The sequence below is a fragment of the Diadema antillarum genome, unplaced genomic scaffold (genome assembly GCF_040938485.1).
Source record: "Diadema antillarum isolate AM-2024a unplaced genomic scaffold, OU_Dant_1.0 scf00000071, whole genome shotgun sequence".
Lineage (NCBI taxonomy): Eukaryota > Metazoa > Echinodermata > Echinoidea > Diadematoida > Diadematidae > Diadema > Diadema antillarum.
The window spans coordinates 7,227,109-7,246,842 of NW_027270960.1; the positions used below are offsets into that span (position 1 = coordinate 7,227,109).

At 37.6% G+C, this 19,734-nt stretch overlaps 1 protein-coding gene across 1 annotated transcript in view; it reads right to left on the reverse strand.

Annotated features, from left to right (window-relative positions):
* Positions 1-677: 677 nt before the first annotated feature.
* LOC139717012 (nose resistant to fluoxetine protein 6-like) overlaps positions 678-19,734 on the reverse strand; it is a 29,282-nt gene continuing 10,225 nt past the window's right edge. Inside the window, exons 7-16 of the mRNA XM_071628529.1 lie at positions 18,723-18,902; positions 16,775-16,871; positions 11,209-11,301; positions 9,018-9,189; positions 8,086-8,165; positions 6,444-6,554; positions 5,391-5,523; positions 4,532-4,733; positions 3,076-3,218; positions 678-971 (exon numbers count right to left, since the gene is read on the reverse strand). Coding sequence (XP_071484630.1) covers positions 861-971; positions 3,076-3,218; positions 4,532-4,733; positions 5,391-5,523; positions 6,444-6,554; positions 8,086-8,165; positions 9,018-9,189; positions 11,209-11,301; positions 16,775-16,871; positions 18,723-18,902 — 1,322 coding nt within the window. The 3' untranslated portion in view covers positions 678-860. The remainder of the gene's footprint in view (positions 972-3,075; positions 3,219-4,531; positions 4,734-5,390; positions 5,524-6,443; positions 6,555-8,085; positions 8,166-9,017; positions 9,190-11,208; positions 11,302-16,774; positions 16,872-18,722; positions 18,903-19,734) is intronic.

A 19,734-nucleotide genomic window follows, 5' to 3' on the forward strand; every position in this document is an offset into this window, starting at 1 on the left:
AGCCTGAGCAGTGAACACGTAATTACATGCCTTCTCATTACTTTAAGAGGAGACACATCGCACACATCGTAGCAGGTCATGCACGACAATATGCCTCAATAATGATTAAATTATCATTGCTTTTAGACGAACTAGAGACAGCAGTGATTTTTTTTTGCACAAATTTGCTCTCAGCCAATCAGATGCAAGGATTTCAGTAGCTTACAACAGTTTGTCCGAAGAACATCTGACAAAACCCTTTATGAAATAACCCCCGTGGGCGTGTCATGAAGCGTTTTATCCGACAAAGTTTCCACACAAATTTGTTTTCATCCAAGCAGATACAGTACAGTATTTCAGTAGCTTGTGACAGATGGTGAGAAAAAAAAGATATGTATGCCAAAATTCCTCATGAAAAACCACCTGATCAATCACTGATAAGTAGAGAGAGAGAGAGAGAGAGAGAGAGATAAAAGGCAAAAGACTGAACAACAGAGGGCGGCAAACAAAGAGCTAAGGGAAGAAGTGAATCACGACATAAGGATAGAATAATTTCCACGTAATCTAAGAAATCTACCTGTTTAGTGTAGCCCTAAACGCAAAAATGCAGTGGCGAAGAACGGACATGACACTGCACAAAATGTAGCAAGGACCTCGTAGTCTCAGCTTATTTTCCTGAATAAATCTACAACCTTGTTACCGGGTCTGTATGTACTGATGATCAAACACATATAATATTCCAAAGATGTTTAAACCCTTGTCAAAACAGAACATATCATGTCGTCCGGGACCCAGGAGTTTTTGTCTTTGTCGTAGTCGTCGTTGTTGTTGCTGCTGTTTTGTTGTTGTTTCACGGTGCAGGGTGAAAACTGTGACGTGTGTTAGCGACTCATCAACAACTTCTGAAGACTTGACACGGGCATTTCGATGAGAGTGCACATGATCAGCGCCGCTGAGTAGGACAATGTCACAAAGCCGGCGTACAGAACGCTCTGTTTATGAAGACAGTGCAAAAGGATAACGATGAAATCGCAAATCGGCATCATAGCGAAATGGATAGCTGCATCTCTGTTCTGTACAATTTTCTTTTCTGAAGGAACGATGCTCTGATGGTGCAATCTCAGAATTTATGATTATCCAGCTTCCTTACTTCTTACTACTACTACTACTAACTTCTACATCCAGATATCAAAAGAAAAACAAAAATATGAGCTCAAATTTTCCTTCTGCTACTGAATGATGTGTCTCATAGCCTAAGAGTGCACGCTCATAATATTATCGACAAAGTCACTCAAGTCAGATTAACACATGCAGTCACTGAAAAGTTTGCAAGTGTGTAGAGTCACACAGTCACTGAAAAGTTTGCAAGTGTGTAGAGTCACACAGTCACTGAAAAGTTTGCAAGTGTGTAGAGTCACACTCACTGAAAAGTTTGCAAGTGTGCACATAATTACATATTATTCAAACTTTCAAATTCGTAAGACCTGAAGGTGGATCGATGAACATGAAAGATTCAAGATTCAATATTATCCTAATTTCCAACAAACAAACAGAGAAGTTATGTACAATGTATATGCAGAGGATATTTGTAATAATAGCAAAATGCGATTTAACAAAATACATATAAAAATGAGTAAGAGATGAAGAAAATACAATTTAAAAAACAAAAATATATATACATATGCATAATACAAGTGAACTAAGGATGGGGATGGAAATGGAGGGTCCCACTAAGAAGCAAAGCTTGTACGATATGGGACCCTCAGAAAATACACAAGACAGCGACTAATGGATTAAGCTATACAAACCGATATAAAACAAAATAAAAGGAACCAATGTCGACTGACATGAAATCAAATTTGGAAGGAAAAAAAAGGAAGGAAAAAAAAAACTACAGCACGTGCCATCGTGGACGCAAGGAAACTGGATTCCACGATGTAAGAGTAATGATAAAATACAACCTGGATTGAATATAATGCAAAAAAAAAATATATGTGACCCTGCACCTCAAAACAAACAAAAAGTCGCCAGACATGAATTTTTAGTTAAGACCATATTCTGAAAGAGCAGACTTTAAGCTTTAAAATGATATATAACTCAAATAAAATGGACTCTCCTAACCTATCTAAATATTGGAAAGAAAGCACAAACTCGGGAAAAGTGTAAACTGAGAAAAGAGGCTGTGAAGTACAGTGTCTATTCAAGTGCTTAATCTTTACCAAACCGTGCTGGCTGTGCGATGAATGGGGCAAAAAACAGGAAGTAAACCACCGGAGTAACAACAATGAAGGGATTATTAGATTAAACTGAAATTAAGCATGCCTCATTAACACATTCTGTCCATAATTAATGCCAACTTTCAAATCAGTAGCCCTATCCTTTCAAAAGTTATTAGAGTTGAAAGTGAAGATTGTGGACAAGGTCTTTCAAAAATGTAAAAGGGATTCTAAAGACACACCTAATCACACTATTCTACCAAAAATGTTCGAGATAAACTGCTAAAAAAACACACTTTCCTGCCCGTTTAATGATACCAAATTCAAGCATAATGTAGAAGAAGATCCGCTCTTTCAGAAAATATGAAAAAGTCAAGTTCGGCTAGGTTGACCCATTTCACTTATTTTCAGTCCTCACGCAAAATCAGTGTGTGCGACTTTATGTTCGTTTTGAGGTGCACGGTCACATATATATATATACGTAATTATACCCCCGGTAAGAATGCAGAAGAGATAATAGACATATTGGTATATACGGAACAATAAGAGCAACATCTGAGGAGGACTTGTGTTTAACAGATTATTTTTCTTTCATAAAACAAAATGAATACATAATTGTTTGATGTTTGAAGAAATGATGACTTGACTGAGATGATAAAACGAACCTCACTCCCATTGGAACTCCCATTCTCCATTCCTGTGATTTTGCCACTTTGCGGAAAGTATTGTTTTGTTCTGTTTTTGTTACTGTTGTGGTTGTGTTGTGCCAATCATACAGTCATACATTTGAAAATGACTGGCCCTGACAAAACAAAAGAAAAACACACAAACTTACAAACTAACAGAGAGGAAAGACAATGTTTTCTTCATTATTACTCACCTGTTGAATCACTGCAGGGTAATAAACCGAAGTGACTTCTCCCGTGTAGAGGTAGATAACTGCTGGATGCAGCAGGTAGGCACAAAACGTCAATCTTGATAGAGGCGCCCAGAACTTCCAAGACAGAAAATGGTTTATCACACCTGTATTTCATAGTTTATAACGAAAAGGAGAGGACAGCTGCTCGTTACAAAGAACCGTTTACCTTCAAATTGCTTATGTCCCTGTCAAAACATTTTTATGACAAAAAAAAAAAATTCAAAAATCAATGGTTGTGTTATCATTAGCATGATAGAAATCATTTATTACAATCATTCGCATTTTGTCAGAGGGACCCTACATTTATGTATGGAAGTATCTGCGAATACCTATATTAAAATGTTAGACCGGTAGAGCGATAGATTCAGATTGGGTCTTGTTTTTTTTCCCTTTTGTCTCTTTCCTCCATGAATTCACTTTGTTTACACGCTTTTGTATTCCTAACTCTTTTTAAGCATTTAAAGATGATGATAATACGGTCCTATTTACCCTGTGTAGCCTCACCAATATTAGCACAGTTATCATTGGTATACACCAGTATCACCAGGTCCCCATTTCTACAACATGGTCAAGAGGGACATCATGGGTACAAAAAAAAAAATCCGTTCAAAGATGAAAGCACTTGGCAGGACTTGAATTCGGGACCTAGGTCTCAGAGTCAGGAGTCTAATTCACTATACCACAGTGCCATCATTGCTATGAACTGATGAAGGATTACTATTCTGCCCTACTTTGGCAAAAGGAAGCAAGTGACATTTTCATGGATATTGACTTTCTTTATTGATTTGGCATATCTCTATTAAACTGAAAATCCAAGTAAGAAGTTACAATTTTAGCCCATTTCTGAGATATTCAGGTGGTAAAAGGAAGCAAGTGCACAAAAATTGCAGGGGGAAAATGGCAAAAGGAGGCAAGTTACAACCTCATGATATGATTGTCATTTGCTTCCCTTTGCCAAATCATTCATATTTACACACAATCTAAAATACTTTGGCAAAGGGGAGCAAGTAACATCCTTATGATATGATTGTTACTTGCTTCCTTTTGCCAAGTTTTTATGTTTGTTACAAATCTATACTTTGACATGAGGAAGTAAGTTACATAATAATGAGTTTCTACGGAAATATCAAATTCTTCGAATTGTCATAAATGCGTCACCACATGACTTGCACGAATACCGACAATATTCCTCCTCACAAATTTCCATGTTGAAGGGCCTACCCAAAAATATAATTTTCTTAATTTGTAGCATTTGTACTCGATGTCACTTGCTTCCTTTTGCCAAAGTAGGGCAGTATTATATCTTAATATTCCAGGAATATTCTCCTCCACCTACTCCTCCTCTTCCTCCTCATTCTTTTCATCAATAAATACATTATTTCACTCTCAGCATTGCCACCATGCATCTTTTACTTACCGCCATAGCCAAAGTGACAAGCAAACACAACCCAGCACAAGGCGAGGGCCCATGCCGGCCGACGGAGGACGCCAAAGGCAGTACTTTCGGCCGTGGTCAGGGAGCCGACTTCGTACCCGGGCTTGTCGAAAAGTCCGTATAGTCCGTAAGTGATGGTCATTCCCAGAGCACTGGCTACTAGCCATCCAAGTAGTACAAGCGCCTGTAAAACAACAACGATAATGCGTCCTACTTCATCAATTGTGTACGTGCATATGCATGTGGGTCAGTATCTTTTCATAATGTTTACCCTTATGAACTTAAAAAGAAGTTCCTTGTGTTTGGCCTTTCTAAGAAGCAAAGATTGGGTACAGTTTCCATCTCCTTGTATATTTTTATATTTACACTTTTGTGTAAATGCCTAGAACGAATGAAATCTTCTGCTGCACAATTGCTTTTGAGTTAAAATAATGATCTACCACTGTCTCAAATATAATTGAATAATCATAATTGAAATAGAAAATATTTCCACCCGAACACCTTGGAAACTTATAACATTCATATATCGGTCTCATCGCTGGTATTGTGGCATTGGAAATTATACTCTATGTTTATTAAGTCAATAAATCTGATCTAATTCTCATAATTTTCACTATGGGTTTAAAACAATGCATTTTTGTGTGTGTGTGTGCTACTAATACTACAGACTCCTGATAAAACATGGATGTACATAATGGGAGGGAGCGTGTGTGAGGGGGTGGATGTAGAAGGGGTGGGAGGGACCAGGTTTGTCGCCGGATCTATTTTCCCTGAACGGCACAGCCTTGGAGCTTGCGGAACAATCACAGTGATTACTTCTAGAATGCGAACATGCACTTACTGGGTGGAGAGTCACATTCCGGCTTTGTCTCCGCCGATGAAGAAAGTACCCCATCGCGAGTCCCATCATATATGCCGGTGCGCATGCGTACGGTTTCACGGTGAATGAAAACAAGCCAGGCTTATGCTCAACCCTGCAGAAGAAAAGTAGGCGGAAAACACTGATATACTTATCAACAACCAGCAGTATGAACATAATCTGCATCATTCTTGAGATTGCAACCGCATGCGTGCTAACTTAATATCCTTTTCCCGGATTTATTTATTTTTTTTTTTGAAAGCGGATGCAATAATAATATAATATGCGCCTGAATAATGGCAATGACTAACGAGACCCAGATAAAGCACGTTTATTGTAATAACGAATATAGCTAAATGAAGAAAGAAAAACATGACACGAGACACACAGGTAACATACTAGATTATCATCATTCTATTAGATTTCGATTTCGATTTCGATTTCGATGTTCGATTTCGATTTATTCAACACTTTCAGTAAAAACACAGGAAAAATACAGAAAATAGACAACACCATACTATAACAAGGAAAAGAATGATCACAATAATCATCTGTATAACATTACGAATATACAATACATTTGAAAGTATTCGGAGACAGACCGAAAGGCTAGGCTTTACGTAAAAGTCCTGTCCCCATACTATTTCATTCATAAATTATCAAAATATTGATTGAAAACATTTCTTTAAGAATCAATACAAACATACATACGCACACACACACACATACACACACATACACACACAACACACACACTGGTGAGAATTATTACACAATTTCAGCATACTGATTTGTATCTTATAATTAAATTTTCTTTTAAACACACTCAGCGATAAACTCTGTTTTATTTCAACCGGAATGGCATTCCAAACTTTGGGTCCATAAAAAGATATAGAATATAAATGGCATGGTTCTGGCTTAAGGCAGTGTAAAATCATCTTTGATTCTCATATCATATCTTCCTTTATAATTAGTTAATCAAACATTTTGGAAGTATCTTCCTAAAAATTAACGTAGAACCGGTGTATACTCAACTGATTTAAGATCTGAATAGGTGGATAATCTCTGATAGCACATATTGCGGTTGACGTGGCCAGCGTCGCAGCTAGACAGATCGACAGCACTCCGCCTCCAATCTTGGGCATTCTGGGAGGAAAATCCACAAATGTTTGTATTTTTTAATAACTATAATCAAATCTGAAAAAAAAGAATCACTCAACTCACAAAAATGATTTATCACACATAAAAATCCATATCAATATCATACAAACATACACACGCATATATATGTATACATATAAATGTATATCAATTCGTGTGCTAAACATTGGCCTACTGTATTGATTATAAGATCACACTGTTGTTTTGAGGAATTTGTTACAGTATCCTGTAATTAGTGGGGGAAAAAAGAAAATAAAACCCGTAAAGCCAGGTTTACAGCAAGTGCGAATTTTGACACAAGTAAGTGTTGCCGGTGGTATATTGTAAGCAGTTGTGTGGATCACAGTTCATAACACACCCAGCACCAATTGAAATGTCACATTTCTGCGTTTGCACGTAGCAGATGCAGTAAGCGAACCACACTTTTTTGGACGACTCTCAAGATCGCCAATAATCGTAACGTAACAATTATATCATATAATATCAAGCTAATTTCTATTATTACTCTAGCAATATTAAAGTGCTACCTATTTTCATGTAAAAACTGTCTGTCAAATGAAATCCCCACCAAGTTACTAAAACGGGTAATGAAGTCTCCATAATTATGGGTATCGTTATCACTATACTGAAGTCTCACGAGACTGCATGGTGACCGATATCGTTTTTGCGGCATTCATTTTCACTGTATATTAGTACCAGGACGGCCGTACTGTATTTAGGCGGTACGTTTGAGATGCACTGAGGTGTGGCTACGTGTATCAGCCGCTTTTGAAAAGAGTATTATTATTCATGTTCCGGTTGGAGGGCTGCAGGTCCCTCGCAACCAGTTTGTGAGTGGACGAACAGAGCGTATTATGCAACCGCTTATAGCGCACACACGTGTATACTTCAGTAAGAGGTTGTGCGAAAGAACACCATAAAGTGTGAAACTGGGTAGGTTATGACAATTCAGGTTCTTGTATGAGGGCGTGGTATAAAAGAAAAGAATGATAAGTTGCGTGATTTGTAGATCGGCATTATGCTAGTAAAACGAGTACTGGCCTATTTGCACCAGGAAAGAAGAGTCGAGGAAATAACTCATTGTCTGCCATGTCTGGGTATTTCTGGGCACGTTTAACTTGCATAAGTTGTAGGTATATCTGGCACAACTCAGACGTAGGTTTAACATGAATACTTTGAATTGCATTAATCATGATGCATTTCTCTTAAAAGGAAATGGGACGCATTGTGGGCTTGCGTAGAATTCGAGTAGGTGTGATCTTTACCGTATACAACGTATTTTTTCCCACCTATTAAATATTACGGATAGACAATTACACTTTATTCAATAGTTGGAGTTAATGTCCTTTCATATTTTGCAAACAAAACTGAACCTGAAAAACACACTCACGCACACGCATGTACATCCTTAAATGAATAAAACAGTCATGATGCAGAAAAAAGATGCGTACGCCCTATATTTAAAAAACAAAAAGGACAACGAAAAAAATATTGCATTATTATAAAAGAAACTCACCTGAACAGAAGGATAAGGATCGGGATGCCGATAAGAAAGAACTGCATATCTGCTGCGAGGTACCAGGTCCACGAAACACACTGAGCGAATACACAGAGTAATATCATAAACACTTAGTATCTATAGCCGGCCTAAATCATTCTTAAACTAGGGCCCTGTTGCATAAAAAGATGAAATCAAGCATAAATAAAAACATAAATAAATTGTAAGTAAGGCATCAGCCAATCAGAGTTGAGTATTCAGAGGCGTACGTTTGATTTCTGACATAATTATGCTGGATTCAAACTTTTATGTAGCAGGGCAAAGGTGTATCAAGACAGCTATTTCAGGATGTAATCACCAAATGTATAAAAGGTTGGAACGTGGTCAGGATGCATCTCTGGTGTGAAACATGAGTAGCAAAGAATGCAGTCGGACAAAAATCAGGTCTATACTCCATTTGTAAACGTGCACGTTTACACTTGTCTTGTTTCATTGTATCTCACAAAATTCCACAGGTAGAAAGAATAAACCATCACTACATTCAGTACAACCGAAAGTCCCTTAACCCTCCAAAGCAGTGTAAAGAATAAAAACTATTTCATAGTTTGCTAATGATTTCAAGAACATTTTTTTTTAACAGCAATGCTCTATACTTCACTTTGAAGACACCATAAACATGAACAAACGAATAGAATAGAATTTCAAAATTTATGTCCTTTGACGACGGAAAAGGGGAGCTGATGTGCATGTTAGCTCTTTTGGTTTACGTTAATGTAACTTGAAGATATCGCAATAGATGATTTTAGCAAGCACAGGCGTACGAAGAAAGTAGCCCAATCTGTGAATTGATAAAGAGTTTATGAGTGGAGTCCCAGCTAATCTAGGGGAGCAAAAAGGGGGGGGGGGGGTGCCAAGAATCTATTCGAAGACGCAGAGTTTGAGGAGCTTACGCCATTTGATATATTGGAAGGCACGAAGTTATTAATGAAAAGAAGATTAGTCCACCACCACTGGCGACAGGACTCCGTATCTTTCACTCTGGAGGGCCAGCTAGGTCCTTCCCCCATGTACGGGTACAGGAATGTATAGAGAAGTATGGTCGCAACGACGCAAGGTGTTATCCTGGGCAATAGATCAAAGTTAAACAAAACAAAACCAAGACATTTACCACTCTGCCAGAGATACAAAAACAAACAAAAAAAAATCCAAAACAAACAAACAAACAAAACAAACAAAAACAAAACAAACACAAACAAGGCTATGATGACCACAAAATTATTATCAATCTCTGAAATATTTTTTTTCAAAGATTTTTGAAAAGTATTTTTCAAAATCCTTTTTTTCAAAAATGTTTTTTGGAGTAGTACTTAAAGGGGATGGCTATAGTAACTGATGAATGGGAATCAATGGGAATGCTGGGGGATTATTGTTCCAATTCTTGTGGGATGCATTTAAGAGTATATTATATATCTACTGTTGTGTGAAAATTATTTGCTTCAGAATGGTCTCATATTCAAGTATTGTGCAGTTGTGCAGTAGCATGCCCGTCACTGACAGGCATGCTACCCTGGAACCTTTAAAATGCACATTACTTAAATATAAGACCATTCTGAAGCAAATGAGTTTCACACAAAAATAAACATATAATGTACTCTTAAATGAATTCCACAAGAATTGGAACAATTATCCCCAGCATCCCCGCCACACTTATTCGGAATCAGCACGAATCAAGCAGAACCAGCCGGAATTAAAGATTTTCCACATTCGTGCCACATTCGGGAGAAAATTTCAAATTCTAACAGTTTGGTAGGGAATGCTGTTCGTATACAAATGTACATGTACTTAGAATGGACTTTGAATCCATTTCGAATCATTTTTGCACATTCCGAATGAATTAGCTCTCGAACGCCTCTCGAATGTACTTAGAACGCTGTAGGAATATTCAGAATATTGTTGGAATGGGGTCAGAATCTTTAGAAAGCACTTCGAATGCCGCACGAGCGCGGTTCGATTGCTGCCCGAGGTCTAATAGTCGGAAAGCGTCTCGCATGCAGTATAAACTCATTTCGAATGCGGTCAGAACGTTCCAGGAATGGCTACCAAATATACTTTGAATGTTCACGAATTCAAACAGAATGCATCCCAAAAATTTGGAATACACTTAGAATGTACTTAAAATGCAACACGAATGTCCCGTGTGTGTCAAAAAAGCCGCCAGAACGATCTCCGATAACGTATAAAATGGTGATTTTCACCAGTCTCAACCCAATCATCCTTGGACCATATTGCTTTGCTACAGATTGCTGTCCTCCAGCAAGACCTACTTGAAAGAGAGTGTCTAGACTAGTTACCCCCTGGGCAATTGCCCCAGACCCTTCCCGTGACCCTAAATCTACTCCTAATCCTGAACCTAATCCCAACCCTAACCCAAACTCTAACCCTAAAGCTAACCCTAATCGTTATCTTTACTCCAACCTTTTCATTAACCAGTATTTAACTGGGGGTAATTGTATGAGCATTAATTTTGAGCATTTTAGATATTTGGGCAGAATTTGAGGTGCAACACCGTTCCGATTCGCCCTCAAATGAGATCAAATTGTTTCAAATGCTGTTAGAATGCCGTCAGAATATTTAGAATGCCGTAGGAATATCTAGAATGCGATCAGAGTCCAGTTAGAATACCCTTCGAATAAAAATCTTCATTTCTCCACTTCGGATGCTCCTCGAATGTTTTAAGCATGCCTAAAATATTCGGGCTGGCCACAAGAATGGTCCGAATGTTTGGGACGCACAGAATGTCGTCAGAATTTTTAGAATGCACTTCGAATATGAAGGAAGGTAGGAAGAATTTTCATTCCAACGGCATTCCGGTTCATTCTGCCGAGGAGGTTGGTGTGACGGGGGTATAAGATGGCTAGCTCCAAGATGATTCTCTCTTTTTTCTAATTCTTGCATTATAGCGCCAAAATGATTCAGTTGTCGACGAGCACTCAAAACAATCATTATTTTATTATAGTTTAAATGACATTTCATTTCATTTCAAGTTTACTTCAATAAATAAAGGTGTAATATCGAAACAGCTGTCCAAGGGGGGGGGGGGGGGGGATAAAAAAAAAACCACACACAGCCATTGGATCATACCTCAAGTAGCGGTGTACTATCGCTGCAAGCCAGTTAACTCGACCAGCACGTCTATTCAGATACTTGAGACCGGTGTAGGACATCAGGAGACCACTGCAGATGATAACAAAGACAAGCATACGTACATGTCCACAAAATGATGATAGTCTAACACCCGTGCAATATTAATCTGCATAATACATTTGCATCATTTCACGACTATTCGTTAGCCCGATCGGCCAATAGTTACAGCAGAAAGCCATTTCTATCATGATTTTTTTCTCGAAACATCTCTTCTTGATAATGTGAATACATAGGGAAAATCCGGTACACACGCGTATAAGGAACCTGACTCGAATAGATTTCTTACTTCACACGTATAAATCTTTGTTAAAAGCATTCCAGTCTCCATCCAATCTCTATTAAATTAGGTAGCTAGGACAAAAATGAATCTGCATTGAGTCTAGCAACGTATACTCATCTTTTTGGATATCTAAGAGGAGTTAGATAGAAGAGAAGTGTAGAAAAGAATACTAGTATCGAAGAGGAAGAAAGCCACGGTTTGGATATCATGAAGTGATAACAATCCAAAATGACACAAAATCGCAAGGAAAAGATCAAAGTGATAAAACAACATTCGTATTAGCTTAATGGCCTTTACAATGCCGTGGACCTTGATATATGAATAAAATATGTTTCTATCACAATAATTTCAAAGTATTCGAATGTATGCTAGCGCATGTTTTACAGCTATTGGTATTGATCAGAAACAACAAGTTAAATTGAATGTTCGGAACCATGACAGTTGCTCCCCCGAAATATGTTGCTCCAAGACATAACCATGACAACCTTTACCAACAGACAATACTCTATCACAACCCTAACCCTGTAAGTCCGAAGAAAAGTAAGACGGGAGAAAAGTAAGACCGGAGCAAATGTCGTGACATCTGATCGTTCAAGGAGTCATGTTCTTTATATTAGGGAGCTTAGATTTTCGTGACGGGGACGTTCAGAGGGAAAAAAACCCTATTCTGAGCATGCGCAGAATCGCGGAGCGCCAGAGTTTTCACTACTTTTACGTCCGCTCAATTCACGACGTCATAGAGGGCTATTTTGCGCACCGATCATAATTATAGTAAGAGCAGTTATGCCCTCAAAATCATGAGAATTGTGCAAAATTTGACTAAAGCATGAAACTTTCACCAATGTTAGTACATACCATAAGACTCATTTTAAGATCGGGAGGTAAGTCTGATATGACCTCTGATGACCTCCAGAGGTCAATGAACTTTAAATATCAGTATATTGATGTTTGGAGGCACATGTGAATGATAGGCCTAGATCTTGGTTACGCTGCACTAAATATGCATTTGATTTTGTACTACAAATCTTCCGATTCTACAGGGCATTGACAGGTCTCTACCTTTGACCTCTGATGACCATTAGAGGTCAATAACCTCAAAATACCATAACACAGATCTGTGATATTATTAGTTAATGATAAACATGGTTAAGATGTGCAAAACAAGTATATCTGTTTTACAATTATGAAATTGTCTTCATATTCCAAAGAGCAAAGACAGATTTTTACCTCTGACCTCTGGTGACCTTTGGAGGTTAAATGACCTTAACATATAATAATATTGATCAGTGGTGTCATTAGTGAATGATAAACATGGTTACGATGTACAAAACAAGCATATCTGCTTTACAATAAAATTGTCTTCATGTTCCAAAGAGCACGGACAGTGCTCTACCTTTGACCTCTGGTGATCTTTAGAGGATGTACAAAACAAACGTATCTGTTTTACAATTGTAGCCCACATGGCTACTAGCACATAAAATAAAGAATAGAATAGAATAGAATAGAATAGAATAGAGGGTAAAAGAAAACAGAACACTGCATTCGTTTTCCTAATCACCCTGTGACGTCAATATGCTCAGTATTTTTCCCCTTCTTGAAGTTAATGAAAACGTTTATATTTCTTCCAGCTATTTCCTTTTTTTTTTGTCAAAACCCCCTCTCCAAAGAGGGGGTTTTGAAAACAAACAAAAAATATTCTATTGGTATTCTATGGTCATAGGAATTTATAAGTTAGCTATTGACTACTTTCCCCGCTAGTGATCAGTTCCAATGGCTCTCCATCCCCAAAGTCCCGCGCCAAATTACGGGGAATGACAAGATGGCGAGTTTTTACCCTTTGATCCCCAAACATAAATGATCTTCTGAGCTGGAAGGTCGCCCTCCTGCGAGAATTTATCCCTGCAATTTTATACTTGCAATTTTTTGCTTGGTCCCGCATATATATATATATATATATATATATATATGTATATGTATATATATATATATATATATATATATATATGTATATATATGTATATATATATATATATATATATATATAAACATATATATATATATATATAAACATATATATATATATATATATATATATATATATATATATATAATGACAATTGTCATTGTCGACCCTGAGGAAAACGAATGTATTCGTCGAAAATTTGGTCTGAATAAATAGCACTGTTGGACTGAAATGCATTACCACCCTACTTTGTCATCTTTTCAGTACTGGTACCAACACGCGGAATACAAGTATCATATATAAGAGAGAAATCGTTTAAGATGAATGAATTTAATTTACGTTTGAAGACATTTCAAGACATGTAGTCTGATTTGTTTAGGGGCAAATCATTCTACTGTTTGCAGACTTGTAAACATACTTGTATCTTTAACGAAAACTGCTCGATCGAGTACGTGGACGGTAATAAGTAGGCCCCTTTAATCAAATTATGTATGAACCAAATGGTTTCTGTTGAACATGTATTGTGTTGAAAAGTTCTTGGCAAAATTCCAGGGAACTTTTGTACATGAAAATTCCGATGTTAAATGCATGTGATGAAAAATGTAAACAGTATGTGCGAATGCTTCTATGTTTCTCGCTAAACTTATTTGTTAGTGAGGAAAAGAAAAGAAAAGAGAAGTCTCGTTCTATTGATCAAGTCTACACCACAACGCCTACGGATATCTAAGCTTGAGGTGGGTTGGAATGTCTTGTTTAGAGCACCAACCGAAGTACAGATTAATTGGCACGCTATCTTTTGAAGAGAACAATAGTTTGTTTCACATTGTTAGTGGGAAAAGAAAAGAGAAGTCTCTCTTCGTGAGAGATGTTCAGATCCCGCTCTATACCACAACGCCTACGGATGACTTTGCCATATACCTGTTCTTAAGCATCAACCCAAAATATGGTACTCCTCTCCCCACCTTCCATGTTTAAGCGTATAAATTTTGTCCAGTGCAAATTAGATAATGTTGCACATAATTTCATGCAAGCTAGGCTGCATTACTAACCCAAACATTATTGACGTCACTGCCATCACTGAAGACACGTAAGCTTCATTTCTGAAGTAATCGACCGCTCACATTCCTGAGACCTTTTACTATGAACCAATGCTCTGTGGAATATACGTACATGCTTTGATTATAATGTCAAGGCGTGATTTGTACATGATTAAACTTTTAGAATTAAACAAATCAAGCCAAACATAAATATTTGCAATCCTAAACAAATTTTGATGTTCTAAAAGTTTGACCTCACATTGTCCTTAGATGTCAAAGTTGGATATACACAGGGTAATGACCAATGTTCTGTGGATAAGCAGACACTTCTATTGTAGCATAAATGCTAATAGCATAATGCATGATTGCACACCAGGTATACGGTTAACCATTGAATATACGTCAATATCAATATCCTGATATTTTGAGGTCATTGACCTGTCACAGTCCTCGGAGGTCAAAGGCAGAGACATGTAAATAATTTCCCTAGATCTGACGGATAGGAAAACGATTCAGTTGTAACACAAATGAATTTTAAGACATCGTTATCATGTTTATTATCAACCAATTGCACCAAATATCAAAACCTGATAATTTGAGGTCATTGACCTCTGAAGATCATCAGAGGTCAAAGGTAGAAACCTGTCAAGGATCGGTGGAACATTGCGGCAATTCCACTGTAAAAACAAACAAACATGGTTTTAGTATACATCATTGCCGTGTTTATCATTAATCAATGAGAAAATATCAATATTCTGATATTTTGAGGTCATTGACCTCTGGAGGTCATCAGAGGTCAGAGGTAGAAACCTGTCAGGGTTCTATGGAACATGAAGACAATTCCACTATAACCAAAAATGAGTTTCTAGTACATCATTACCATATTTAACATTCATCAATGATGCAAAATATTTATTTTTATCAAATTTTGAGGTCATTGACCTTTGGAGGTCATCAGAGGTCAATTCAGACTTACCTCCCGATCTTAAAATTAATCCTATAACATATACTAACACTGGTGAAATGCTTTAGTCAAAATTTGCACAATTTTCGGCCTATCTGCTCTACTAATATCGCGGACGCCTATTTATCTTTTATAGGTTGCGTCTCAGCGTCTCTGCTACTTTTCAACACGACTCAGGGAAGAGGAGAACGTCCAGCTCAGCGTCGCCTCAAATGTCCGCGCCACAAATCTAAAACTCCCTATGAACAATTGATGTATGTCACACAAACACACACAAAATAAATCATTTTTAATGTTAAATATTAAAAGAAGGAAGTATCAAATCAGACGCAGTCTCTTTCTTGTGCTAAAAGTCGTCAAATAAAACGAAGGGTATTGGCAATACGGGACATTATGGTAAGATGCAATCCTAATAGGTAACCCAGGATAATAAAAGGGACCTTTAGATTTCCGCGAAGCGCACTTTTAGAGGAAAAAAAAAACTCCCCTGCTCTGTGCATGCGCAAAAGCGCTTATCAAAATCGACCTTATTATAGCTTGCGTAGTCTAGTTTTCACTGCGCGTTCTGGGCTGTTTTTACGTCCGCTCAATTCATGATGCAGAGAGCTAATAATTGAAGCAAGGATCATTTAGGGGCGCCATTTTATTTTTACAGATTACGTCCCAGTGTAATCTAAAACTAAAAGGGAGTTTCACTACACGACGGGAAGACCGAGAATACGCGGAAGCAATCACCTGTGACAGTCCCTGTACTCGGATTCCCGTCCCCATAGCTATGCAGTTTCGCTTCCCTGTACAGGAAGGAGGCGTGGGGACAAGATCGCTAATTGGCTGGGCTCATCCCCTGCCCAGCATCGGGACCGAACGCGATTTTGGCCGAGTACCGTACTTGTGTTCCCCAGGACGGGATGTTTCTCGGATTTGATCATGCGCAGAAGTAAATTTTGTACACAGCACGCTCAACTCCCGGCCGCGTCGTGCTTGCGAAAACTCCCTATTTTTGAGCACGACGCAGGGAGAAAGGAGAACGTCAAACGCAATCGTCCTCTCAAACGTCTGATTCATAAATCTAAAGCTCCCTATTACGGGCAAAAGGAGCAGAATTGAAATAGAGACAGCTGACGAGAGAAAGAGAGAGAGAGAGAGAGAGAGAGAGAGAGAGAGAGCTCAGGGAGGCAGTGAAATGCTCATCATGTTTATTTTTTTTTAATAAAACTTATTTTGTGAAAGCAGAAAACTGTCGTTCATAATTATCTTACCCGATGAAAAAGAAGGAATCGAGAGCGACGTAACCATTTAATACCACTTGAAAGGTGAACCTTTTGGCTTGAACGGTGATAAACCAAACCGAATTACCTGGAAGGGAACAAAAAAAAAATGATATCAGCTTTAGAGGACTTGAGAAGAAATTGTCAGCTCAAAGATGGATTTCCTTTCCTCTCGGAACTATTATACTCATGTTTGTTGGTTTTAGTCGTTTTGGTGGTTCATTTTTAATTTTGTTTATTTACTTATTTAGTAAATTGGTTAATCGTAATCTAGTTATTTGTTTATTCAGTAATGTTTATTAAATATATATCCTTAGTATAATACATGGATATCATATAAATATATAGTATATATTCTATATATATATATATATATATATATACATATATATTTATATATATATATATATATATATATATATATAACACTATTTTATTCACTCATTTGTTTATTAATTTATTCATTAACTTATTCATTTATCTATCTATCTATTCATTTAGTTATCTTGCTTGGTGTGACTGTCTCTGGGCTTCTACCTGAAACTCATAGGTTTTACTGCCATCTTAGTCTTCCAAGGTGACACATTATTCATGGACAACTTTATAAAGTGCAACTCCGTTTGATAGATTTGATTAACCCGTTGAGGGTGGGTTTAATTTGCTATAAAACGCATTTCCCGTTAAGACCTGCCAGATTATACTTGGACTAGTCTTCTCAGCAGTTTGAGAAAGTCAAACAAAGAGTAGAAAATTCTAGAAGTAAACCCCCCCCCCAAAAAAAAAACAAAACAAAACAAACAAACAAACAAACAAACAAACCAGTGCTTACCTTCAATGTTTCCCACTTTATAACAAGGTAGTGGTAAAGGTGGTAATCACAAATACAATTTGGGGTGATGATATCATGACTAACGTCTTGTCCAGTCTACTCAAAACCTGAACATTCACTTCACTTCCTTTTCCAGATAAGAAATTATAGAAAGAACAAGTTTCATCTCTTGAACCAATGCTATTGATGTCTTGTACTAAACTAGCTACAATTACTTTTTTTCCTTGTAATTATGAAATTGTATGAGATTTTTGAACAAAGCAGTCCGGGAATCGTGCGAAATTTGACAAAAGGCTCATTACATTATACTGTCAAAAAAAGGGGGAATTAGGAGCCTTGTCATCCATATTTTAATCTATGGAATTCAAAGCAAACTTGAATGGGAAGAAATTGGAAACTGGAATAATACATCTATAAAGTTATAGTCTCTTTCGGACATAAAATACATCATGAGATCAGCGCCCTCTTAGCTGAAATCGAGGTGTTTTTCAATGTTTGCACTTTCAGCTTTGCATTACATCTCACACAGGCCTTCCGCAGATTATTAGCTTTTGTCCTTGGATTTCGAGCTTATCTGTGTTTGTTTATTTGGCGTGTGTTAAAACAGAGTAAGGACAAAAATGCGTCCTTCCAAATCCACATTCAGGTTGGATATAGTTTTTCAAGGTTCGAAGGAAACTGTTATCACTTTTTGTGTGCACACACATAATAAAGGCTGTTCGATTGGGGTGAAACCGCTTTACGTGTTAATCTCTGTAATCCGATAGTCGTAACCTTGGTCAGAGAGGTGTACAACATGACAAATACAATGCGAGGATAGAAAGCTCAGATTAGTTCAGAATCCTGACTGAAGGCAAGGCTGCACACTAACCCATTTTTCTACTGGTTCGGCCCGTCCGTCGGATCAGTATAAATGCCCACTTTTTTTTTTTCATTTTTCTTTTTACTAGCCCATTCCTGAAAAAAAAAATTATCCCTGGTCCGAAAATGATTTTTACTTGTCAGGGACAGTCGGACAAGTGCCAGTGTGCAGCGTTGCTGAAGAACCAATGCCTATACACCTGTAGTTCTTCAAAGGGACAAAAGTTGGCCAAGCTGTATGTCTCTCACCTATTGCGTCACTCTTCTGCTGAAAGCTAAACGAGTGGCCCAGGATGATCCAGAACATGCTGATGACCCGTATCCCGTGGATACATCGAATGTCGTCTTTTGACCCGGAAGTGTTCATAAGAGAAGACATCGACTTCTTAAGTGAGAAGCAAAGGAAGATCCGCTTCCAAGTCGGTAGAACTGGAATGACAATAGTAATCATTTGTAAACTCTAAATAGCACATGGCTGACTCAAAGGGAGTATCTTTTTTTTTTCAAATAATTATGTTCACAAATACTTTGCCATTCTTCCTCGTTCTCAGTTTCACAATGAATCATGTGTCTAAATGCATGCTGGGCATAATGTGAGATATCTCATAGTATCATAATTCCAAGACGGTAGTAAATTCTCATGCAATGGACGAAATTCCAATTACGTCATAAATCCATGGCTCAATTTGCCGATGGGCAAAAACTACGTAGAGCCTATACGGGCAAGCACGAACTAAGCGTCACAAATCCCATCGCTTGCGATTCATCAAGCCAGTCAGAAAAGCATGCAGGCGGGTATTCGGGTATATACATACTGTATAAGTGATACGAGTAGCGCTAGCTAGCAATTGGCTAGCACGAACTGAAGTCCTGAAAAGGCGAAGCAGTGTGTGCTAAACATTGACTTGTTAACCATTTTCTGAAAGTTTCAAATACAGTGTATACATATTTACACATAGATGGTAAAGAGATGAGTCTGCGTTAACGATAAAAAAGTCAGATTTTATAGAATACCAAGTTACAACGATTAATTCTCCCAGACGCGAGCAGCTTGACTATCGGCCACGAAAATAAAAACAAACACGGGGTATGACATGATTGTCAGCAATAACACATAATCCCGAGCTGATTAAAGATTACATACAATGTCATTGCATGATTTCAAAACTTATATCTATAGTTGTTGCACGAGAGATCAACATGACAAAACAGGTGCTTTGTTTAATATCATAACATAATTATTGCTGGATAATTGTGGAAA